The sequence below is a fragment of the Rhodamnia argentea genome, chromosome 1, assembly GCF_020921035.1.
Source record: "Rhodamnia argentea isolate NSW1041297 chromosome 1, ASM2092103v1, whole genome shotgun sequence".
In the NCBI taxonomy this organism is placed as follows: Eukaryota; Viridiplantae; Streptophyta; class Magnoliopsida; order Myrtales; family Myrtaceae; genus Rhodamnia; species Rhodamnia argentea.
In genome coordinates, this window is record NC_063150.1 from 4967199 (window position 1) to 4993198 (window position 26000).

The 26000-nt window shown below is 38.9% G+C and overlaps 1 protein-coding gene and 2 pseudogenes across 1 annotated transcript; 1 reads left to right on the top strand and 2 right to left on the bottom strand.

Annotated features, from left to right (window-relative positions):
- Positions 1–1545: 1545 nt before the first annotated feature.
- Positions 1546–7723, bottom strand: LOC125313984 (annotated as a pseudogene).
- A 1991-nt stretch (positions 7724–9714) lies between these two features.
- On the bottom strand, positions 9715–18708 carry LOC115731830 (annotated as a pseudogene).
- A 4295-nt stretch (positions 18709–23003) lies between these two features.
- On the top strand, positions 23004–25846 carry LOC115753324 (B3 domain-containing protein At5g42700-like). Its single transcript, XM_030691892.2, has 7 exons — positions 23004–23288; positions 23367–23462; positions 23703–23734; positions 23854–24016; positions 24189–24395; positions 24759–24851; positions 25616–25846. The coding sequence occupies exons 1-6, from the start codon at positions 23148–23150 to the stop codon at positions 24804–24806; spliced, it is 687 nt and encodes a 228-aa protein (XP_030547752.1). The 5' UTR covers positions 23004–23147; the 3' UTR covers positions 24807–24851; positions 25616–25846.
- Positions 25847–26000: the final 154 nt, after the last annotated feature.

Here is a 26000-nt window from a genome sequence, read left to right on the forward strand (position 1 = left end):
TCATATCCCAAATACATTCTTTTCTTTTCTTGCCAACTAAGGTAGACAAGTTATTGAGAGTCACTGATAATATATGCTGTGTCACCAATTTGATTCGTTCACTCCTTAAACTAGCGGAGGAGAGAGAAGTGTTTGGGAGAGAATGTTTCTATTGCTTCTTATTGTGTTGGACTTGCATGATGATATAAATGAGGAAGGGTATTCCTGCTTATAGTTGAGTCCTCCTAATTATTACCGCATATCACCTATTAATACAGTAAAAATCAAATCTCCATTCTTACCACCTACACATTTATTACAGGAATTTTTCAAAACGAAAGTACACATTTCCCATATTAACCTCGGAATATTCTATACTATAGAAACCCCAGACCTTGCTCAATCCTCTTGGTCACCTCTTCCGCCTATTGTGCCTTGTAAAACTCCAATCCATGATAAATGCAGCCTATCCATAATTTTGACCACATGATTCATCGATGTATTGAAAATGATCTAGCGGGAAAAGGACACTACATAATCGTGTTATATTTTTCAATCGATCATTTGAGTGCCGTGGCTTTTAAAAACATTTACAATAGGTGCTACACGTCAGATTTTCAATATTCGTGTGAATATTCTTAAAAAATTATGATACTCAAATGATTGATTGAAAATTATCACACTCAAATAAACTTTATTTAGAAGTTATGGCATTCAAGTAGTCAAGAAAAAAAAAGTTATGGCACTTAAATGAGCATCATACGAAAATTATAACACTTGGGGTATCCTTGTCCCGTATCTAGCAATTAGTAGCCTAAGACTACTTTAAGGCAGTCTAATCTATCATTATTTTTTTTTTTTATAGATACACACTGCATGTTTGGAAAGATTAGCATATTTGGGATTTATATTGTGCTAGGAACATGCGACATGCATGGTGTAGACTCCAGCATGAGTTACATTTCATTCAATTCGATAGCGACCTGCAGTGGCGTATCCCAATGGATCTTGCTTTCTATTATGGAGTTGACCTTTCATTAGTAAATTTCCAAACTCGGAAAGTATAAAGGTGAAGGATCGACGGCACATCACCCCAAAAAATCGTCAGGAAACCGAATCTGGCTGTGTGTTGACCGAAGAGAGTGTGCGTCTAGTCACTCGGCAACAATTTATGTCCTTAATCTTCTCAGTCAAATCTGAAAGTAAAACACAGAATAAGATTCCCTCAGCAATGCAACAACTTTTAACTACGTTTTCCTTCTTACCTTGTCATACCCAGAAAAGGTTGGGGGAAAATGGCGCTTTCCGAGTCAAAGCTTCTGACAAGATATGCCCCGACTACCGAATCGAATATTTTGGCCTAAATAAGAAAAGCGAATCGAATCAAATCACCTTCTCATTTAGAAAACAAAGATCCTGAGAGACCCCCCATACGCTAGATGGCTTAATCTTGCATTAATTTTTTCTTCTATATTCGTCAGGTGGCCTAATTTGCATCCGACTGTTGCGTGGCCACTAAGCCAAAATTTGATATGGCAAATGAAGAAAGTTCATATTAAGAGTTAGCTAAACATCAGATGAGGTCACAAGAAGAAGCTTTCCCGCAAATGCAATCTGCATTGATTGTGCATTCGGTCATAGAGATACATCGAAGTTAATTGAATGATCGAGTACGTATATATATGAGGTTTTTGATCATTGAATGATCTTCAATTGTGCCAACTAATTGCAAAATGAATCACAGAAGAAAGGGCTCACTGAGTCGGATCACTAATTTTTACCTCTGCATAAGAATTTATGTTCTGGTTACATTTTATATTCGTCGAATTTTTCTCAGTCCTTGAAATTTCATATCCAGCAGAAGGAGAAAAGCACAATATGAAAGAAAGCATTTCCAATCCACGATAAATGCAATAAGCTTATGAAAACGACATGAGGCAATACAGTTTCATGCAGAAATACTTTCTAAGTAAGGACTTTTAATCAAGGCAAACTTGCGGTTGTCTTTGATACAATATTTACCATACATGGAACACCGATGCTGTTGAGAAGCTGTGGTCATGTTGGAAAACGTCCATCCCTCACGGGAGCTCTCAGAGGCCAGGCACGGCCAAACATCCTCTTTCTCACAGAAAGAAGCCGCTCAGTCTCTCCCAATCGCCTAAAGCTAGCTTGTAACCTGTGATTACTAGCCACAACAGTCCCCGTTGATGACCCATGATAGCATGGTTCTAGGATTTCATATATGTTTAAACCATCTAAAACCTGGGATCAATTAAAACTCTTTGAGTGTTAGGAGAAATTTAATCCAAAATCATTCAGTATCATTGTCAGTGAGTGATAAAGGGGCAGCTGTGACACGCACCAGATCAACTTCTCTGAGTTTGGTATCGCAAGTTGAACTGCGGGGCCTGTAGTAATTCCCTTTGCATACGCTGTTAACCTCCAGCAAAATAGCACTATCAGTTTTGCTGCTCGATTAATTTAATCACATGCTAGATGCATTAGTCAGTTCTTGGCCCTCCCAATTAGAACAAGGAAACAACAGCGCAAGCTTTATCAACAAAAGGATTCACAAGAAAAGGCTCGATATTCATGCGTAAAACAGCAGCAAAAAGAGGCTCTACTCCACCTCAAACAGGTCATCTGAGATCAGGCACATCGCATGTGCAAACGGAACGAGGGCGTTGCCATCAAATTCCTCATCGGCGACTCCATTACCAATGAGAATATATTAGAAGCATTGCATCCAATCTGACAATCTAATGCCTAGAGAATGAACCTTGAGATTGAGAACTGGCTTCACTCCAGCATCAATACCTGCTAAAGAATTTATGTTTGCAATTAATTTTTTTTCAGTCGAATAAATCAGGTACTTAAAATTGCAAGAACGCGTACCCTCCGCAACTTCAAAAGCTAGAGTTGGCACATACGCCCCCGCATAGGACTCTCCAGCTATGAAGAATGGGTTGGAAAGGAACTCCAGGTAGGGCTCAAACCACTGACTCGCGGTGTCACATGCTGTCGAGACAAATTGATGAGAGTACAGAGAGAGAGAGAGACAAAGGCAATATCATGCTTACGATCGACTTCAGTTTTTGTACCTTGAGGAGAAATGTATGAGAATCGAGAGCAGTCTTTATGTCCCCAGTTGCTTGAATTTTTGGAATACGAAAATCCAACACCGGCAGGTGAATCGAAGTAAATAATGTTGGAGACCTATGATGTCAAGAAATCAGAGGAAGCAATCTTAGTTGAAACATGTCGTTGATTGTTGAAATAATTAGTCCGATGAAAATATTTTCATTATCGATAATATTTTGTGGGTAAGCATTTTTCATAATGATAAGAAGATTTTTCTTTTGTTCATTTTTGTAAGTGAATTATATGAGAATTTTTAGAAAATATTTTTCAAATCACTTATTTTTCATGAAAAGATATTCTAAAATCTGGGAACAAGTGTAACTACGGAAATTCGTTAATTGTATCGAAAGATCGACTTGACTTTATCAAGGACGGTTGAGAGGCTCCATTGAATAAATTGAAATGTTATGGACTAGATAACATATTTACAACAGTTTAGGGTAGTTGACAATTTGATATAGGTGCTTGTGGGGACATTCTCAAGCTCTGCACCGAATATTTTTGAATAGTTCAAAGATTGTAGTAGACGAATTAAAAGTACATATATGATAATAATTGTTTGGTCAGAGTCTAATAATTATTAATTACATCTTCCCGTTAATAAATTAGGTAAAAAAGCGGTGACCTATCAGGATAAAGAGGAACATAGAGGCATACCCAGAATAGTGTTTTTGAAGGGAAAGTGCCATTGAATTCAGGGGACGTAACTAACCAGTGCTTTCAGGAGCACATTTGGTCAACACAAAAGAATAACACCAGAGAACCAGCGAACCGTACAAGACAAGACCGCTCTTTGCCATGGACGTGTCCTCTGTCCTGTCAGTCTCTGCAACGAATCGATGTTGTGTACCCGCAGGACAACAATAGTGGTTCACATATATTTCAACAAAGACTTTATAGAGATAAGTTTCTAGTTAAGGAAAGGGACCCCATTAATTTTTCAGATGTGGATTCCCGGGTCAAATCCGATTCTGGTGTGAGGAATCTTGTTATACGGACACGGGACACGATATGCAATACAGCACGACATGACACGTGAATTCTCAAAAAATAGAGAATTCATGTACGTTGAGATACGTTGTATATTAAATATATATTTATATATATACATGATAAATTATTATTTTCTTAAAGTCACAAATAAATAAATAAATAAAAAGCCCTTGAATGAATTTATATAATAATTCTCTTAAAATTTTTGTAGTTTCATGACCATGAACTCTTCCTGTGAGGGAGGGATGACCTACTAAGAGAATTAAATAATAATGCTCTAGAAGGAATTATGTCTGCCTGTGCACTTCCTTGTCCCACGTCGGCCATGTAACAAAAAAAGTAAGAGAAAGTAAGAGAAAGCAAGAGAAGGCTTCTTATAAAAAGGAGGCTCAGTCACGTGAGGTAACACATTTGGGTTTGATGGGCCATCAAAAAGGCCTAGCTTGTCCCTTGCGTGAAAGCTTGGGTTGATGGGCTAAAGGCCCATGGGGACTGAGACAGATTATGAGTTTGAAGTACAAGATTTGCGGGAATTAATCTTGAATTGCTGTTGAAGTGTGTCCCGGCATGTCGATGTCCGACAAGAAACTACAAAAAAAAAAAAAAAAAAAAAAAGGTTTTTGAAAGGACTGTTGACTGTCTTTGTGCATTTGTTGGCAATCACTTTTTTGACTTTAAAAGTACTTGCATTCGTTGGGTCCTTTAACAAGGGAGGAGATAAAAAAGTAGGTATCTTGTTCTTGTTATATATGTTTCATTTCAAGCGACACAAGATAACAATTATTATTTCGTATTCCAAATATATTTATTTGAGAAATTATAAGATGATGCTCTATCTCTCTTCAAAAAGAGACGGTGCCTTCTTTGCCCTCTATTTTCTTGAAAAAAGCCGATTAAATTATTTATCTGCTTTCAATAAGAATTTAGAAAGCAAATCTCACTTAGATATTCTTTAAATCCCGCGGTGAGATTTCTTAAATTTGAATACAATATAAACGAAATAAAGGAAATGGTTAACTCGAAGAAAACCCAATAAAACACCATAGACTATACAATGATTATGATTGGTACCTATACACGACCAGACCACCAATTGAGTGGCCATGACCGCACCGGGAGCTCAAATCAAGTGACCATGGTTGTCTCGAGCTTCATCGAGCGAAAAGATACAGTGGCCATAGACCAATGCGAGTGGTTATGGTCCCGCAGGCTTGAGCTTGAAAAACCTTGATTGCCGCAACCTTAGAGCTAGAGATCACGGGCTATGGCCGCACGATGGACCACATCTCTCTCTCTCTCTCTCTCTCTCTCTCTCTCTCTCTCAATTTTGTTTTCTTTATGTTATTTGATGTGGCGCCTATTTGGCATCACATAATAATGTTGAGCGAATCATAATACGACACGAGTAAGTTAGATGTCTTTATCAGCAATCCTGAGATCCACATCAACATAAATCAACCAGCAAGAGAAAAACAGTGAAGGAATGACTACCACAGAACTTTTTTAAGATGGAAAAGGTAGAGCATGATTTTGTTTTTGGAACAAAAATAGATGCACCATCGGCAATACCATTCCATTTTTTTATTGTTTTTTTGGTCGGAATAACATAACTTTCGTTGCTAATCAGAACTTGGGTTACACGATTTAAGAAATCAAGACATAAAATTCCTTAAACAGAATGAAAAAGACAAAATCTTTCATACCACACTTTCTCAAAGACGGTTGCTGACCTCTCCCATTTGGTATATAAAAGTGGCCCTGTCGCTTTGTTCAAGCTCCAATCCATACCGCAGAGCACCACGAAATCGCAACTCTTTTCATGTTTCAAATTTTAGGCTCAATTTGATTCGAGAAAAATGAATAATCTGAAAAAAAGATTTTCCTAAAAACGATTACTTATATTGCTTGAAATAATTAATCAATTAAAATTTTTCTCGCTATCGATGATAATTTATGTTCAAATATTTGTGTGGACAATGGAAGAAAGGGGACAGAGTTGCAAAGGTTTAAGAACCCAAGACTAGAGGCTAACCCCTGGCAAAATACGCATGGACTTAAGACTCGTTCTGGAGGATTACCTCCAGAAAACCTTTACAAGTTGCATTGATCAAAGACGCACTGAGCTTTGGCAGGTCTGCTCGTTAAAGACCGAGAATGTTGAAAAGCAGGGCGAGCTTCAGAGGAGTTGCAGGTGGTGAACTGGGAATGCCAGTCAGGTTGGTACCAAAGTCCCATGAGAAGTTGAATGAGAAATGAAGGATGGAGAGTCCCACATGGGAAAAAGAGTAGATGGAAGATGGGTTTAAATATTGAAACCTCACAAATGGGTTTGGGCCCCAAAGGGCACCCCACTTTTGTGGAAGGGAGAGAACCTAAGCAAAGTTAATTAGGTCGGCCCCCACGTGCGCCGCCACCGGCCGGCCCACACGTGCGCCGCCACCGGCCGGCCCGGGTCCACGTGTTCCTATTTTTTTTATATACCTATCAGTTTTATTTATTATATTCTTTTTAAACCGAACGAACACAATTCGAATGGACATGTCCGAACATGTATGTTTGTTCAGAAATTTTTTTATTTGATTGAATGAACATGTTTGTTCAAATAAAGAGAGCTGTTCGGTTAGTGTTCCTTCATGAAGGTTCGTAACCCTTCATCAGAGCTGTTCGGTTCGTGTTCCTTCATGAAGGTTCGTAACCCTTCATCAACTATACTGATTTGTGACTCTTCGTCGATGTTCTTAACCTTTAGTTCGTAACTCTTTGCATCATTGTCTATAAATAAAGCATTGACCGTCCAATTAGACGCTACTGCCATTTTTCGTCATTCTCATTTCACTTTTATCATTTGTGCGATTATTCTACGAAGTGCGTTCGAAGGTTTCCTCTGAAAAAGTACCGCTTTAGAGGAAAGGCAATCCATTCTATCCTGGGAGGCAACTGTCCAAGACCCTTGAGTATCGATTGAGGGGACAAATTTGTCTTAAGGACACAATGTCATTTTGTTGGGTTCGGATCATTCCTCTACATTCAGACTACTCATTGCGTTTAGTTTCAGGTTTGTCCATCAATGTTATTCTACCTATACGAACATCTACAGGCAACTACAAGTACGGCACGTCCCATTAATAAGCTCTGGAGATATGCTAATGATGACATGCGCATCTATAGCAATAATCTCACCGTAGCTGAAAGAGCCGAGTATCTTTACTTGATGGGAAAAGAACATAACAAGTGTTGAGTGCATGTGACTTATGTACAAAACTCATGGTAGATTTGATTAAATATTGAAGTATTTTAGCAATATAAGTCGGATATGAATTGGTTATGGGTTGAGAAATTTATATTGGAATAAATGGGTCGATTATATAGATCAATTTAGATAGGATCATTTATAATCCAACCCAACCCGATCCACTCGTTCGGCATATCTACTAGTTTGATAAGGCATTTATAACATTTCCGAGGTATGATAAACTTTGATTGATTGTTTGATTGACATTGAAAAAAAAAAACAAAATTTGTTGCTCAGAAGAAAGATACGGAAAAATAGACAAATGCAATAATAAAAGCAACCACTTACTTTAGTATCTTCAAGCTCATCTCTCATTGCCCCGCATGCTCCGGTTCGCACCCTGCAACAGGTGTTGCCACGTTGCTTTCCATAGTAACGGCAAGCCTCACTTTGGATGCCGTTAGATCCCTTCCTTTTATTATTTGACGTGAAAGGTTGCTTTACTTTAAGCCTCTTATCGTGATTGCGCCATATATCTACTAACCACACTAACTGCCTGCGCAATGTCGGGACGAGTGCATACCAAAGCATACATCATCAGTAACTAATAAAAACCGTATATCTTCGTATGGTGTTGTGAAGTTGGACTTGAAGAAGACTTGCGTGACGCTCCATTTTGATGAGAACGGGAAATTTTGTCTAGACACAGATCCTCATGACCAGATTGACCACAATCGCTCATCGCATGGGTTTTACAAAGAATTCCCCAACCACAATTTCTCTCCTTTACAACTACTGAACATTCTCATTAACATTGTTGGACTTCACCAACCCAGTCAATAAGAACAAACAAATGTCGCGACCCTCGCGAGGCGAAATCCTCGAGGATAAGATGAATATGAAAGATGTGCATCTCAGGTCGGACACGGGCAGATTGCGCAATCCCACGGAAACAGTGAGTGCACGCTCGTCATTCATCAGTTTTGCCTGAAATTTGAACGGGAGTGAGTTATACTAACAGCTACCTAGATTCCGTAAATATTTCCGGCCAAACGGATAATCGGAAAGTCCTCTATTGAAGGCCCAAAAAGACTATTTCTTTTTCCCTTTTTTGTGCAGGCCGATGGTGTAGGGACTTGCCAATAGCTTCTCGGAAAAATGCAAATTTGGGAAGCTACACTCAGAATAGGCGCACAAGCCAAGCCACATACTATTGGGAAATAGACTGAAACATTTTCATCGTGATACCTAGCTTGCAGCCAAGCAAGAGAAGCTAGGCCGAAGTTATTGAGAAAAAGGTTGAGTCCGGGTGTGGGCTTGATTGGTTCTTGAGTTCTAGGGCGTTTGCTGGTTGAAATTCTTGCAGCCGGGTCCGAGGTTCTTATATTTAGGATGTCCTTAGTTGCTAAGTGTAGGAGGCGAATTGGATCCTTAACCGTCACGAAATGCATGGATGATTCCTAATTTCTTGACTTAGGGCCCAGATCCTAAAACTACAATGTATCTAGCTTCTAATTGCAGAGACATGCATGATGTTGTGAGCAATATCACCTAAAAGGGGTGAATAGATGATTCTAAAGAAGTTGATAAACTAATGTGGAATTTAACATCTACTCTCCATGTTAATAGTCTACTGGTTGGATTCTACTAATCAATCGATAAGAAATTACACAATAGAGTGATAATACTCGATTTGGTGGATCACATTGTCTCACTTACAATTACACACTCAATGTCTCTCGGTATTACAATTTGAATGCGCACATAAGACAAGTGTGAAGCTCTCTTGAACTTTGAAATTATTGATTTTAATCTCTATTTCTTTCTTCAGCACCATGGCCTCTTTTTATAGTCCTCCACTTCCAATCTAACCGTTGGATAGTCTTACTTTCCAATCAAACTGTTGGACAAGAGTGTACAAGGAACATTGAGGAGCCATTGAAAAATAAAATCAGAATCTCCATTAATTTGTTCGTCCATACAAACAATTCTTGGGTTTTCAAAAGCAAAGTTCTTCATTTAATTATGAAAACTTGTCTTCAAAATGATTGTCAATTGATCAAGATGTCTCGCATAAAGATTTACATCACAAAACCATTTTTGAGTTTGAGGATCAATCATCTCTTTCTATAATGGGAAATCCAAGTCAGATTACTAGCCGTTATGTACGATTCATTGTGCGTCTGAATAATCTTTTTGAACAGATGATATTGTATGAATCTGAATAGTCAGTATAGAGCGTCCGAATTAAACAAAGTATCTAATCCTTTGGAAATATTCTTGTAAGAACTTTAGAATCGGAATATAGTCAGGATAATCTTCTTTAAGTAAGTATCACCTTGCACAAAAATATTTTTGTGCATTTATTTGGTTCTAGAAAGGCTAGATCGTTTTTTCAGTTTCAAAATCAGTTAGGAGGTTTTCTCAACAAAGCAGAAGGAATTCGGGATGCATGATGGTGTGGGACTTCTATCTTGGAGTAGCGGTCAAATTCCGTCATTTAAGGGCGATTTCGATCCCCAATCTCTATGGAATCCATGAGTGGTGAATGCAGAAGGAATACACCGAGAAAAATAAATGCAACTTTATGGAAATTGACCGCTTTTTATTAGGGGTCGACTTATGCAAATTGACTGTTTTTCTATTCAGCAATTACGGTCACTGAAAAACACCCTTTTTGTTTCCTCTCATATCCTCTTTCCTATTAGAAAACGGCTGTAGAAATCCAGTGCCTCTCGAGGTTTGTATTCCAGGACCGTGTGCCCAGCTCCCTGCACCAATGAAAGGAAAACCAGAAGAAATACTAGTAAGTCGAATGTCGTCACAGCTTATTAACATACCACCACGAGAGCATGCATATGCAAAGCACGTTTTTGGCAGACCTTGATGGTTAAGAAGGTGAGGTTGTTTTCATATCCTTGAATGTACCTGCAGCCATATTGAGTTGCTAAAATCATAACCCTGAGTTCACAATAAAGGATCGATAATCTACGAACAAAGTAAATTCTTCAGACTGTGTATGGTCATGCTAAAATACCCGGCAACTTGTTCACTGGAAATCCACGGCCGCCACTCATCCACGGTTTTATACCCCCACAGACCTTGTCCACGCTTCGCTACCGGTGTAGGGAACACACGTACCATGATCACCACTGCCACGAGCAAAACGGTCAGCAAATACCATCAGAAGCTGAAGAAGAGGAACTTCATCACTTCATGTGATTAATATCGTCAAATTGGCCAAAATTTTCCTGATACGTCTGCAGCTACATTTCAAAATATCTCCGTGGTGCGGAGGAGGAAACATGACCAGGGATCGGGGCCGGATTCACATGTATAAAAGATACCGATATTTATGCCTAAAACATCAGCGAAAAGAGGCTCTACTCTACCTCAAACAGGTCATCTGAGATAAGGCCCATCCCATGGGCAAAGGGAACGAGAGCGTTGCCATCAAATTTCTTGTCGGTGATTCCATTACCAACAAGATAACTCTGTCGATTCAAATATATTAGAAGCATTGTATCCAATCTGACAATCTTATTGCCTAGAGAATGTACCTTGAGATTGAGAACGGGCTTCACTCCTACATCAATTCCTGCCAAAGAATTTATGTTTGCAATTAATTTTTTATCCTAAATCAGGCACTTAAAATTGCAGGCATGCGTACCCTTCGCTACTTCAAAAGCTAGAGTTGGCACATAGACCCCTGCGTAGGGCTCTCAAGCTGTGAAGAATGGGTTGGAAAGGAACTCCAGGTAGAGCTCATACCACTGAATCGTCGAGACAGATTGATGAGAGTACAAAGAGAGAAAGGCAATATCATACTTATGATGAACTTTAGTTTTTGTACCTTGAGGAGAAATCTATGAGAATCTTGAGCAGTCTTTGTATCGCCAGTTTCGTTGTCGCTCGAATTTTTGGAAAACGAAAATCCAACACCGGCAGGAGAATCCAAGTAAATAATGTTGGAGAACCTATGATGTCAAGAAATCAGAGGAAGCAATCTTAGTTAAAGAATGTCATTGATAGTTGACAAGAGAAATATCATCTTATGTTCAGCTGCTTCAGATCTTTTTTATGTATTATCGAAAATCCTTCTAACCAATCTATGATTAGTTTTCAACCTTGGACCAGCTGTAAGGATTCAAATGCAGTCGCGGTAGGCTTTCCTGTGTCTTTGCAGCTTCGAAATTGAAAGGTCCTGCAGAACGTCATGTGGTCAGGATAAAGTCTTAGCAAAATGAAGTCCATTCTGCTTAAGATGACAACTTTATATAACTACAATTTTGGGGAATCTTTCATTCAAGATGTCGCTCTAGAGACCTTGGTTGCGATATAAAGAAAGCTTGCATGTTGCGTTATGCAGTGAAAACAAAATTGAAACGGCGTTTTATGTTGAGATGAGTAGAAACTGGAAGAGAGAAAGGGTAACCAGATGATATATCTCCCACCAGTTACACAACTTTTACCCATCATCAACCTGTGAATTTCAGTGAGGTTCATGGTCTAGTATCTCCGGGCAGACGAATGATTCTACAACGGTTGGTGGCAACATGAAAAATTAAATCTTAATAAAATGAGTCAAATTGAGTGTTGGTAACAAAATGTTTGTACCATGCTCATAAACGAAACTATCAAACCTCGAGCATCCCAATCCTCCATTTAGCCACAGAACCATTGAAACCTTCGAAGGGTCCCATTCTGAGGTCACAAAGTAGTAGAATAAGCTCTCCCGATGGTCTGGATCAATCGTCACGCACCTTCATCCAAAACCCCGACTATAAGACGACAATTTTGAGTTAACCCTTTACAAGAATACCAAAAACTAGAATCAAGAAGGAACACAAAGTTCATCTACTAACCTGACAACCTATATTCAAGGACACTAGGATTTAAGAAATGGAAAATAACACAAATGATTTGTAAACTTCGGCCTAATGTGCCACATAACCCATGGACCATTAATTCGTTCAATTTGACCCTTGACTTATTCCTAATTGGCCGATGTTATCGTCTTAGTTTGATCAAACAAGAGAGAAAGTCACCTCAAGTCCTAAAGTGTTGCAAAAAGGTGCGATCTAATTCCTAAACTTTCAATTTGTTCTATTTAGGCTCAAACTTTTAACAACAAAGTCAAACCAATCATTCGACAATATTCACAAGTTTGCAAAATTACCCTATTTTCTAGATTTTAGAATATATTTCCATTAACAATCCATTTCTTGAATCAACAAAAATTATGCCATCTTGAATTACTTTTTTTTTTTTTTTACCTTTTTGATCTCTAAAGTAATTAAAATAGTTTCGTGCAAGTATATTTTGGCTTATGTTGCATATAATAGTAAAAGGCAGAAGCTCATTTAGAGTTGTATCATGTTGATGTTCCATACTTTAAATGTTGATGTTCCATACTTTAAGTCTAAGTGTTTTCATAAGAATATCTAGCGACGATATCAATTTATCTAGATGTAATCGTACTTATAATTATTCACCTCTTGTCTATGATCTTTTAGATAGATAAAATTGTCAAGCTTTTTCCGTTTCGTATTTTCGTAATCAAATTTAGTCAAAGTATATGTGTTTTATTTTTGCAAAAAACATTTGTTTTTGGATCATTAGCTCGTGGTTGGCCAAGCGAATGGGACGAGGCGAGGTGGGCCCCATCCATTGAGCTAATTTCAACTTTCCGAAGGAGGCAGTAATGTTGCGTACACAATGTCACTTTTATTATTTTTGGACTTTTATTAGAGAGCTTGAAAACACATAAATTTACTAAGTGTGACAAGAAAACACAAAACACAGTAGCTTACCAAATATATCTATCTAAAATTTTAGGAACAAAATTCAGATTAGTATAAATATGAGTACATACAGTTAAATTATTATCGTTTCCGAATATCTTATGACAATATTTGAACTCGAAATAGAATGAATATAACTCCAATACAATTCTAAATAGGTTCTACTTTTACTACTATAGACATCATAAGTTAAGACACTACTGCAATATTTATAAAAACACAAAACGGTAAAATGATAATTAAAGATAGCATATTTTTCTGTTGATTTAGAAATTAGATTGTGATCACAAGCGTACCAATTTTGAGTTATTCATGGTATTAACTCTTATGAGAACTTATAAATATTATTGAAGGAATGATGCAACTTTGTTATGAAAAAATTAAAGAACTAGATTTAACAAACTGAAAGTTTAAGAAATAGATTGCACATTTCGCAAAATTTTAGGGATGAGATTGCACAATTTGCAATAGGTCGCAGCTTGTGTTGATTATCTCACATTTTTTATCAAGCAAAAAACTGTATAGAACATTTAGCAATAGTTCGGTGACCACATTGAGTGAATTAAAAATGCAAGGAGGACGTTTCATAAGGGACCAAAATTTAGAGACAATGTCTATTTTTTTTTTTTATAAATCACTTCGACAAATGACCTTTGAGTGTAAATCAGAATTAAGAAGCTTACCCGGAATAGTTTTTGGAAGGGAAAGAGCCATTGAACCAGGAAGCTTAGGGGGCGCATGATAATTATTCTATTTCTCTATTTCTGTTCCAAACTTGTTTCTGAAACATGTTTGGAACAGAAATTCGTTTGGTGATGCAATTCCATTTTTTCGTTTTTGGAACAAAGTTTTGTTCCAAAAATATATTTGAAAGAAAAATGAGAAGCAAAAAATTGTAGCTTCTTTGTTCCAAAAACAGAAATGAGAAATAACCTGCAAAATCCCTTCGTTTTTTCTCAAGTCCTCATCGCACTCTCTCTATCGCCCTTCATTTCTCGATCGCCATCCACCGCTGCACCTTGTCGACCTCCACCGGTCGCCCTTGCCCACCGTCGGCCTTCTCCAACCCCCGCCACCAGCCACCGCAACCACCGCCATCGCCACCACCATTGGCCGCCGCCACCCACCGCCATAACCACCGCTGTCAGCCGCCAACCACTGACTGCTACAACCCACAATCGACCCTCCGCCGTCAACCACCGCCAACCTCCAGCCGGATGCCACCGCCCCTCGCCACCAACCATTGCCCTCTGCTGCCCACCGTTGGCCACCGACGACTACCGCTTGCCACCTCCTATCTTCGGTTTGAGTCAACCCTTGCCACACCGCCAACCGCTACTACCCTTTGCCCGCCGCCACCACCCACCGCCAACCACAGCCAATCGCCAACGTTGTTGCCCCCGACCATTGCCCCTCGCCCTCCTCCGCCAACCATTGATCACCGCTCGCCACCACCAACCTTGTTGACACCTGATTTTTAATCAGGTTTTCTTTAGAAAAATTTTCAAAAATCCATAAAAATTCATAAAATTGAAAAATCAATTTTGGAAGCCTTGGCCAAGCTTAAGGATCCATTTTTGAACAAAAAATAATTTTCGGTATTTTTCACAATTTTTGATATTTTTGGTATATTAGAAAAATACCCAAAATTCACAAAAATAGCATTTTCGGCCTAAAAATATGGGAAAATATCCAATATTTTTCCTTTAATTCCTCTTCATTTTGGCCATTTAAAAATTGAAAAATTCAACTTCGGGTCACATGAGTCTTTACAAATGTGGACCTAAATTGAGCAACAAAAATCATTTGAGGTCTTTCTATTGTTTTTCTTACTTTGAGTCAGTTATGACATTTGATTCCTACACCTTTAATTGCATTTTGGTTCACTAAATTTCAATTTTGAGCAGGTTACAAATTGGACCTATTGCATTTCCGATATAATCCGCGATTTTCAATCAAGGTCAAATTGGCGATTGTAAAGCCGAACCCATGCAGAAATGAACATTGACCCACAAGTTTTTCAGCATTCTAAGCACATTGGTGAGGTCGGGATTGACACGAATCGATTGTTAAAAACCCTAATTGAACACATTTTACATTCAATAAATCTTGAAAATTGGGGATTTTTGCATAAAACCAAACCAATCGGACACGAACTTATCATTTTTAGATAATGTTCTTGTTCTAGAGACTAGTGTTGAGGTTCAATTTCACGGAAAAGGGTCACATTGATGTTGAATTAGGGCCTACACATAAAAAAAAAATGAAATGAAAATGAATGAATGAAATGAAGGGCCAAGTCAACTAATTGACCAGGTGCACGCCCAGAACCATGTTTCTCTTTCCATTGGGCACACCAGCTCCGTTCTCTGGCTCTTTACGCACGGATCGCAGCAAAAAAAAATGGCCAAAGCAAAGACCCATTTGATGATGACAAGTCGCCAAAGCAAGTGGACGGCGTTGCCCGTGGAAACTCGAGGCCGACGGATCACTTCGCACGTGACGGCGGGCGTGCACGAGGATGGGCCAGAAGCTTCAACGCGCGACAATTTGGATGAAGAGCAGGAATATAACAACTTCGACCATGGAGTGCTCAGAAGGGGGGGGGATTCAGTTAGCATCTCCAACAAAAAGAGGGGGAACAAAAAACAGACAGAGGGAGGAACAAGAACGAGATCAGGGGGAGAGGGATTTAGAGGGAGATTAGAGAGAGAAAAAGAGAGAGGAGAGGGAGAGGGAGGGAGAGAAGAGTTTTTGGGCGGCCATTGGAGCTTCGCATCCGAGAACTTCAAACTCGGATCCCCGGCGTATCAGGCGAGGCGGAGCGGCGCTACTACTCTCATTAGCTTCGTTTCATCCAGGAGAACGCGTCAGACCTACCTATGTCCGTTGACATTTCCGAAAAAGGTACGCCTCACTTCGATATGCTTTGAACTTCGTCAATGGTATCGTGAAGATGTGAAGGTGATTCTTCACATTCTTGAGTCTAAACTCCTCCTAGTACACTTCTGATCTCCCTTCCATGCCTCTTTTGTGTCATCATTGCATGAAAACCGCGGAGTTGATCTCAAACCCAAAGAACTCTCTAAAGCTCGTGAGCTTGATATACTCAAAACCAAAGATAGTCGGTCTTCAGGTAAGTCTTCCTCTCCTTCATGTATGCGGATAGGTGGATTAAATGCACGGTTTAGTGTAGAGATAGCTGGTTTGTTGTTCTCGCCGGAAAAGTGCATTCTGGCCGGACCTGTTTGGCCTCTTTTAGGATAGTTCCCACCGTTAGATCGCGCTGATTTTCGGATATATTATAGATGACGTCGAGACGATTCCGTCGATACCTAGATCGCCCAAATCGGGCGAGATTTCACCGTTGGATCGCGCCGGGAAGCCGTCGGCCGTCCATCCCGTCGAAGTCTAGAGGTAGGAGATAAGTTGACGTGGCGGTCAGCGGGTCAATGCGCTGACGTGGCGATGACGTGGCGCTGACGTGGTGGCCACGTCAGCGCCGGCGGTTATAACTGAATAACAAAAAAATAAAATCGATCCGACGGGTGAAATAATGCCACGTGTCGCGATCGGGATTTTTCGGAAAATAAAAAATGAATTTTCAAAATATTCAGATTTCCTGAAAAAAAAAAAATCGATTTTGTGATCACGCGGCCCAGGTTTGGCCGTGTGTCACATTTCCGATCGTTGGATCAATGATTTTCAAAATTCAGATAATAAAGAAAATCATTTTCGGAATTAAAAATAATCCTCGATCGGACGGTTGTGGATTAGCCACGTCGTTCGATCTTGACCGTAGATCTGATCAAGAGATCAAGTGGCTGTGGATTAGCCACATGGTCAGATCCTGACCATAGATAGGTTCACAGATCGGAGCGTCGAGAGCGTGACACTTGGCGTGCTCTAAACCATAGATCCCAATTCTAGATCGGAGGGCCATAGACTAACCACGTGTCCTGATCTTGTCCGTAGATTTTAACTTCCGATCGGAGCGTCCAGAGTGTGCCACGTGGCGCAATCTGAGACACACATCAATTTTTGGGCGGGATTTCTTTTAAATAGAATAAAAAAATACGAATTTTTTTGAAAATTCAAATGGAAATGTTGATGCGACGTCGTTTCGATGCCGCGCGGGTCCGAGCGTGGGTTTGGACCGGGTTGACTGGTCCGTTGACCGGGTTGACCGGGTCCGATTAATAATAAATAAAAAAAAATAAAAAAATTTCGAAAAATCATTAAAAAAAAATCCAAAAAAAATTAGGAAAAATTGTAGAAAATTCCCAAAAATTCAAAATTCTCAAAAATTGAGGAATGGCCACAATCAACTGGCCAATCCTATTTTTGAGATTTCTCCTCCCGATCTTTCAAAAAATGACAATTTTACCCTTTAGGGGTAATTTGTCTCAAAATTCCGTGAACTTCAAAAATGTTGGAAATTAGGAAATGGGTCGGTTTAGGTGGCCAATCCTATTTTCAACATTTCTCCCAATTTCTTCGAAATGACGGTTTCGCCCTTTTGGCAAATCGTCCTCAAGTTTTCTCAAAATTACGATTTTGCCCTCTTGGGCGAATCACTTTCAAATCACTCTGATGTCTTCTTATGCTTTGAATGTCCCTTTCTAAGCCAATGGGGCTATACTAGGAATGCCGGATTTGATGCGATTTATCCGCCGTTATGGATTCCTTGATTTGGATTTACTTTAATTGATTGTGATTGCTAGGATAGTTCTCCATCGCTGAACTCCTAGATTGGGATCCGTCCCCACTTGTGAAATCCGAGGTTAGAAAATTCATTCAACTTAGGTCGAAGGGCGTCAACTCGATAGTTGGCGTAACAGTCCCGACCCACTTGGTTTGATCGAATAGAAACTCCCGACTATTCGATAGGGTTTCCAATCGTACTTTCCGAAACGATTGGTGGCGACTCCGAGGCACGCACCGTAGACATGCCACTGGCCGCCCGAAGGTCGCCACGATTTTTATCTTCCATGCGATTTGGGTAATGGCCCTTAGGGAGGCCCGTTAAGGTCCCACGCCCGGGCCGGAAGGGCGCCCATTAGCCCACGATCTCGGGAGAGGGTGCGGCCGCCCACCGCCGCCCATCGCCACCCTCCCCAATCGCCGCAACCATTGCCGACCTCCTCCGGAGTAAAAAATAAATATTTTTTTATGTTTAAATAGTAAATACTATTTTCTAATAATAAAAATTATTTTTTAAAAAATAAAATATTTAAAAATGAAGTAGAATTTTTTCAAAGAAGATTTTGTGTTAATAATATTTCGGAAGTACAAAATTTCAACCGTTATCAAATGAATTTCTGTTTTAGGAACATAAATTTTATGTTATTATCAAACGCACCTTTTTGATCAAAAACTCATCCAAAAATTAGAAATAGAAAAATCTATCTCTAGCCAGAAATTAATTTCATAAATAGAATGGCTATCATGCGCGCCCTTAGTAACCACAGCGCTTTTCGGAGTATACTGAATCAACACAAAACATGAGCACAAGAGAACCAGCGCACGGTACCAAACCATACAACTCTTTGCCATGGACATGTCTCCTGTCCTCACTCTCTGTGCTGAGTCGATCTCCTGTATCCACAAAACAGGATTAGTGGTCAATTTATATGAGTAGAGACTACTTCTTCAGGTGAATTTCAGGTCAACACAAGAGACACCGTTGATTTTCAATTCTCCAGGATTCGTGGTTCAGATCTGATTTGGGCGCAAGGAATCTTGTGAAGGAGTGAATTACTAGAAGACAAGGAGAGATTGCAAAAGAAACTTTTTTTCCATTTGGGAGCGGATTGATCTGGGAAGTGTTATGAAGGTTTCTTATCAGAGAGAGAAGTAACACGGAACAAATCTTATGACGTAGAATCATATGTATCGTGTCCATACGAAGCATGGATCGTGTTGAATTTATAGAGAGATTCGCATAATGAATGGTTCAGATGACATTGATCCATAAGCTTTGAATCACAAAGCATGCAATAACTTCTCCGAAGATAAAAATGCTCGCATTATTAAAGTACACATGTTAATGAGAGCCATTATGATACATAATGCAGTCTGTCCATAATACGATAACATGATTTAATGTTGGATCCGAAAGATCTAGCAATTAGTTTCCTAAGATTGTCTTAAGGCTATCTATACTTTTGTTCTTTAATGAGAGCCACTATCATACATAATGATGTCCATAATCCGATAACATGAATTATTGTTGGATCCAAAAGATGTAGCCATTAGTTTCCTAAGATTGTCTTAAGGCGATCTACACTTTTGTTTTTTAAATACAATAAATGTTTGGAGAAGTACTAAAAATGTTCTAAACCTATAACAATTGTATCAATTCAATCCTTTTTTTTTGGCCAATTGGATCTTAAACCTTTTGCATTTATGTCAATTTAGTCCATCCGGCTAATTTTGATCGAAAATCTCTAACGTGGCGTAGCTAGTGCCGACGTGAATAATATTTTTTGATTCTTTATTTTATTTTTTCTTTTTTTTTTTTTCTTTTCTTTCTTTCCTTCTTCCTCAAGCCAATCGCAAAGGTCGAACCTAGTTGCCGGACCTCAACGACCAGCTAGAGGAAGAAGGAATGGAAGAAAAGAAGGAAAAAAATAAAAAAGTGTTCAATTATTATTAGAAATTATCCATGTCAGCGCCGGCCGCGACACATCAGTAATTTCTTTTCAAAATTGAACGAATGGACTCAATTAGCACTAATGCAAAAGGTTTAGGATTCAATTGGTAAAAAATAAATTTAGAACTGAATTGGCATTACAATAGATTTACGACTTTTTTGATGATTTTCTCCTAAATATTTGGGAAAGATGACATATTTGATATTTATATTGTGTTAGGAACTCCTATATACGTGGTATAGATTACCGCATAAGTTGGCATAAGTAATTTCATTCAATTCGAAATTGACCTATAATGTGGTATCGCGATGGTTTTTGCTATTGATGACCGAGTTGAACTTCATTAGAAATTCATCAAATATAAAAGTATAAAAGTGAAAGATCGACTGTTCGTCGCCCATGCTCTCTCACCATAAAAAGAAAGAGAAGAAAACTTAATCAAAGAATCGCCTCACCATAGGACTGAGATAAATATCAAGATATGGATCATTCAAAGTCGAGTAACCATCGCATTTGCAGCTGATGCAGTAAGAAGATTATTAGGGTTAGGGAGAAAAATTTGCAGGTTCGCGTGCTCAGTCATCTCGAATCAAATGCGCTTGCGAGAACTACTTGCGGTTCAAGCGGGGAAAATGACGTGAAAAAACTGAAGACCGCCATAAGCAAGAAAAGTTTAAAAATGTTCAACTTGAAGGAGCCAAAGATTTGTTTGTAAATTTTCCTCTCCAGATGAACTTTCTATATTGCTAATTAGGAATGGCCGGTTCCAAGTTCCATACGAGTTCCGCTCGAAATCTGAAACTCACTCGTTAGAACAGGCAACCCATTTTTTGGAACCCGAAACCTATCTTGTCACACGTTCCAGAGTCGATTCCAAGATCTAAACATGTATTCTTAATTGAATGATTACAGTGAATCATAACCTTTAATGACCACCACTTGTTGCTACAATCTACCGACCGCAACTTATATTTAAACACATAGATAAATATAAAAAATTAACGGAGTAAAAATCTCATTCATAAATATAATTGGAAATAAAAGTTCAAAATAGTGGATCCAGATTATGTACCAAGAAAAACACAAAAAACTTGTTCTAAGTTCATTCCAGGTTCTAAAACCCGAGGCTTACCCGTCCGAACCGATACTCCAATTTTTGAAACCCGAAAACTACCATGCATATCATGAAACTTGAAATCAGACGGTTCCCACCAGTCCAATTTTAGGTTTTAGGTACTACTTTTGAAACACGCCTATCCCTATTGCCAATTGCGATGTGGATCAGACATTTGAGGCCCAAATAGTCGATGGTTGATATGGAGCTTACCCTTACGATTTGGGTCCGGGCAAGAAAATCCTCTAAACGAGACGAAGAACAAAACACCCGCATTGCTTCCATCGTTAAAAAAAAAAATAATGGGGAAAGAGGTATTTAGATTCTTTTGTATCCATTTCAACATACAAGGCAGTACAATACATTTCTTATTCCGTATAGAAACTTTATACACATCGCTCGAGATTATGAAAAAGGAGATTAACGGCTTCTTAGATGATTGAGCCAATCATACTAATTTTAGGCTTCGTTTGTTTGGCGAAAAATGTTACATTTTTTTAAAATATTTTTTAAAAAGTGATTTTCCAAGAAAAGGACAATATTTTTCAACTTTTGGCTGGACTTTAAAAAAAAATCGCAGTTGGAAAGGAAAATCTGATTTGAATTTTCTAAATGCACATATACTATTCGGGTGTTAATCACTTGTGCACGAGCAATCATGGATCAGGCATGGGCACTAGGATCCCAACTCTAACATCAATGGACCCCAACCCAAGCAACAAGGACCTGAGCAAGACCACTTGGATCACGAGCATGAACATTGGAGACTCGGGCACCAACATCGGGGTTCCGGGCCTAGCCTCAATAGACTTGGGCACCTTAAACTAGTCCTAACCCCGACCTCGGTGCACACCGACACAATTACCGAGGACCCGTGTCCGGGCGTTGGGAACCGAAGCAAGGGCAATAGGTTCATAGGTAGGCCTGGCCTTAATGGACCCAATCCTGGATGCTGAGAACAAGTGAATGAGTGTTAAGGTTCCCATTCCCAAGCGCAAAGTTTTTGGTCGAAACACCGATATCTAATCATATTTTGGAAAACGATTTTCGATGTTTTGAAGAAAAATTCATTTTCCTGAATTCAAACATAGGTTTTCCATTAACCAGGAAAACATTTTCTATTGATTCATTTTCCTAAGCGATTCAAACGCCGCAAAATATTTTTCGCTAAACAAATGGAGCTTTAGGAGATCAAACTTTGTGCAATGTTATCTTTGGAGTTTTAATTTGTTCATGTAGCCATTGAATTATTCAGTAAATATTCAATCTATTTCCTAAATCAACAAATAAATAACGAATGTCATCTTTACATCATTTTTTTACTGTTTCGGTCTTTATAAACACTGCAATAATTCTATTTTAGTATATTTTAGTTTATGATGTTTATAATAGTAAAGAAAAACCTTATTTAGAGTTGTATCGGGTTGATGTTTCTGTTATTTTAAGTATAAGTATTTTTCATAAATATAGCTAAAAATGGTATAAATTTGTGTATAGATATTCTATTTATTTTAATATAGGCCTTTTTCCTAGTACATTTGATTGATTCAATTTTCAATTTTTTTTTGTTTTTGCGTTTCTTAGTTAAATTTGCAAATCATAAAAGTAAAATAGCATAAATATCTATCCGATACTAGTCTAAATGAGATTCTATATTTATTACAACAGGTATCATAAGCCGCAACATACTGAAATAGAACTATCTTATTATTTATAATGACCAAAAAAGTATAAAGGCGACAAAAGGATTGCAAATTTTTTGTTTATTTAGATAATTGATTGAAATTAAAAGACTTTTTTAAATGGGGATAGTGTGATTATTAAAATGTGTGAATTGAAGCAAAGTGCGACATTGAACATTTAAGAATAATTAAAAAACAATTGCTCTAGCCCTGACCAAAGAGAAGGATTAACAAAGAATGGGATTAATATAGGATTTATGAAAATGAATCCTGCAACGGGAATGGATCAAGCCGGATTAACTGAGTCAATTTAGATCGGACTATTTATCTATCGATTGGAGCCCATCCAATTAACGGGCCTAGATTTTGGTGCCAGCACGGGCAGCGGAGCTAAATTAGTGCCCGTCCAACGGTCGACTGACTCAGACTCTCGATTTCTGCAGTCCACCCTCGTCACGTCGTATCCTTTTCCTTCCTTCTTCCTCTGCTTCTTCTTCGTTTCGCATCCTCAAATCTCTCACTGAAACTGAGAAAGGAAGGAGAATGGTGGCTGCTAAGCCCAAGATGTCCTATGAGGAATGCCGTCGCAAGAGGCTGGAGGAGAACAAGAAGCGAATGGAGGCTCTCAATCTCCCCCAGCTCTCTCAGTCTCTCCGAAACTCCTCCTCTCCCAACTCCACCCCCGTAAAACTCTCTCTCTCTCTCTCTCTCTCTCTCTCTCTCTCTGCTATTTATATTTCTGTTTCGTGTCACGCTTGTTAGATGAAGCAGTCCAAGCCACGCACGGTAGAGAAGCAGATGGTGGTGGTGAGGAGGTCCAGTCGCGTTGCCAGCATGCCCGCTCCTGTTTACAGAGAGGTCGTCACTCCATTAGACTTGCTTCTTTTGCGGAACTCTTGTTTCTTCATCAGGTTTTGGGACATTGGAAAGAAAAATGCATTCGAATCAGAAGTTTTTCTATGCACGACCCTTTTCTTAGTTTTCCATTTCTTCTCATGGAAGAAAATCACTCGATCGTATCAGGCTTACTAAGGATTGCTTGATGTGGTTTTTAGCCGGTATTGATCATAAAGTTTCAAACTTTGTTCTTAGGTTCAGGTGGTGGTTGATCGGGTGGCAGTGCCCAGAAGGTATTTTATCATTGCCTTCATTTTTTCCCCTTATACTTTTGGGAAATGATTTCCAAGATATAAAAAAAGTCCTTATATTTCGCAACAAAAATTACGAAATTGTTTATGAAAATCGATAGGATTTATAAGAGGAGGGATCCTTTCAACCTGGTGTATGCCTCTGCTGAGGCCAGGGAATATGCAATAGAGAAGGCAGAGCAATTGCAGTCCACTCTAGATCCTCACTATCCCACCTTAGTCAAACCCATGCTCCCATCTCATGTCTCTGGTGGTTTTTGGCTGGTAACAAAGTTTAATTCATTTGCCAGTTTGATTTCGTTTGATTTTGATTCCCTTTGCTCGATTTGTCCCGGCAGCAGCATTCGTTACATGTTGCGTCCTGGAATTGAGGAGGGATTCTGCGACATTAATCGACAATGTGGTTTTCTGTTTTCTCATGTCATTTTATTTGCAGGGCCTTCCTGTCCACTTTTGCAAGACGAGCCTTCCTAAGAGTGACGGGGTCATGACGTTGGTCGATGAAGATGGCGAAGAATTCCCAACAATATATTTAGCGCGGAAGTCGGGACTCAGCGGAGGATGGAAAGGGTTCTCCGTAGCTCATGAGCTAACTGATGGAGATGCCGTAGTTTTCCAGTTAATTAAACCGACCACAATGAAGGTAGTAATGAGCCTGTATTTGAGAGTTAGAAGTCATTTTTCATGCTTCCAAATGCTGCTAATTCGGACATGCCTTTTTATCATCTCTTTCTTTTGTCAGAGATTGCTAGATTATAGAATTTATGAGGACCGCTAGATTATAGAATTTATGAGGACTTGAGAAGATAACGGAAACAGATTTAAGGGGAGATCGGTCTTTGGCATTCCATAGCACAAACAGCCATCCCCAGATGCTGTTATAAACACGAACTTAACTGTGAATAGCATGTGTATCATTTCCTACGATGTTTTTTCTTCCTCTTGGATAGTGCTACATCATTTAGTTGCCATGTAAGTGAAGTGCCATTTACATTCTCATTTTCAGGTTTACATCGTACGCGTGAATGGCTTCGACAAGAGTGAGGAGCCATAAGTAGATTAGTAACATGGTTTCAGATTTTGGATATAATCATGGCAGGTAGCGAGTTTATTTACTTGCCTGTAGGGTAAATTAGTGTTGTGCTTGTAGTCATTCTTTGGATGTTTCTCTGTAGTTTAGTGACCAATCTCTGGTCATTAGTCACAAATCGACAGCTCTTCTTTGGATTATGTTTTAGCATCTCCAAATGAGACTTCGCTCATGTGTATTCACTTTGAAAAAAAAAATCATTTTAGATAAGCAGAAGCAGTGTTTTGAACCTGAGAGTTCTGAATTCTTTCAAACAAGAGAATTCATTTCATTGAAGTTCCTCCATAAAGTATGTTTCGTATCTTGGATAGTGATGGCAACGATGCATATTTTCTTGTGTCTGAACTGACTCATTGTGAGCTTTTTCTAATGCTTTTTCTTGTTTTAAAGGATCATAAGGAGAATCTGATCATTTTTGGTCTATGATTACCAACTAAACATGACCTGAGACTAAGCCCCCCATGACACTAGATTGTGTTCCCACCTTCGCTGGAAATAGGGTAGTTGTGAATTGGGGATCTATGTGTTACGATGGAGTTTAGCTTACAGCTGCTTACAACGTCAGTTAACGTTCTTTTTGTAAGTCTGAAATCTTGTTCCTAGACTAAACTTGTCGCATTTTGAATGGTTCTCTTCTTGGCATTGTTCTTAATGTTAGCCTGACTTGGCACTCGTATCAATTTCTTACACTTGACCTGAGTACAAAGTTTCATTTTTCTTACCAAAAAGGAACGGAATATTCTCTCACTTGTCAGCATGTGTTTCTGATGCAGGTTGCACGTTGCATTGAAAGGTCATCCTGCTATGAAATTTTGCCGTTGGCTTGGGTCCTGATGTGGTCACAGGAGGCAAAATGTAACTTAATCTCTAGAGATAGAGATACCATACTAATCGATCAAATTAGCTAGTGAATTTATTGTGCTGTAGGTCTGTTTTTGGCTTGTAATTGAGCATACTATTGCTTTACTTGCCAATTGTCTAGTGTAGAGTCATGGGGTTCAGCAAGACACTGTCCAAGAATATAAATTACAATTCCAGAAACAGTTAACCTCTCAATGCAGCTCTGCATCTTCCTATGTTTTTCTGTGATTGTTTTCTGTGTTCATCACCATAGACAGGTGCAAATTTGCCTCCATCTAAAGTTGCTAGCTCGAGACT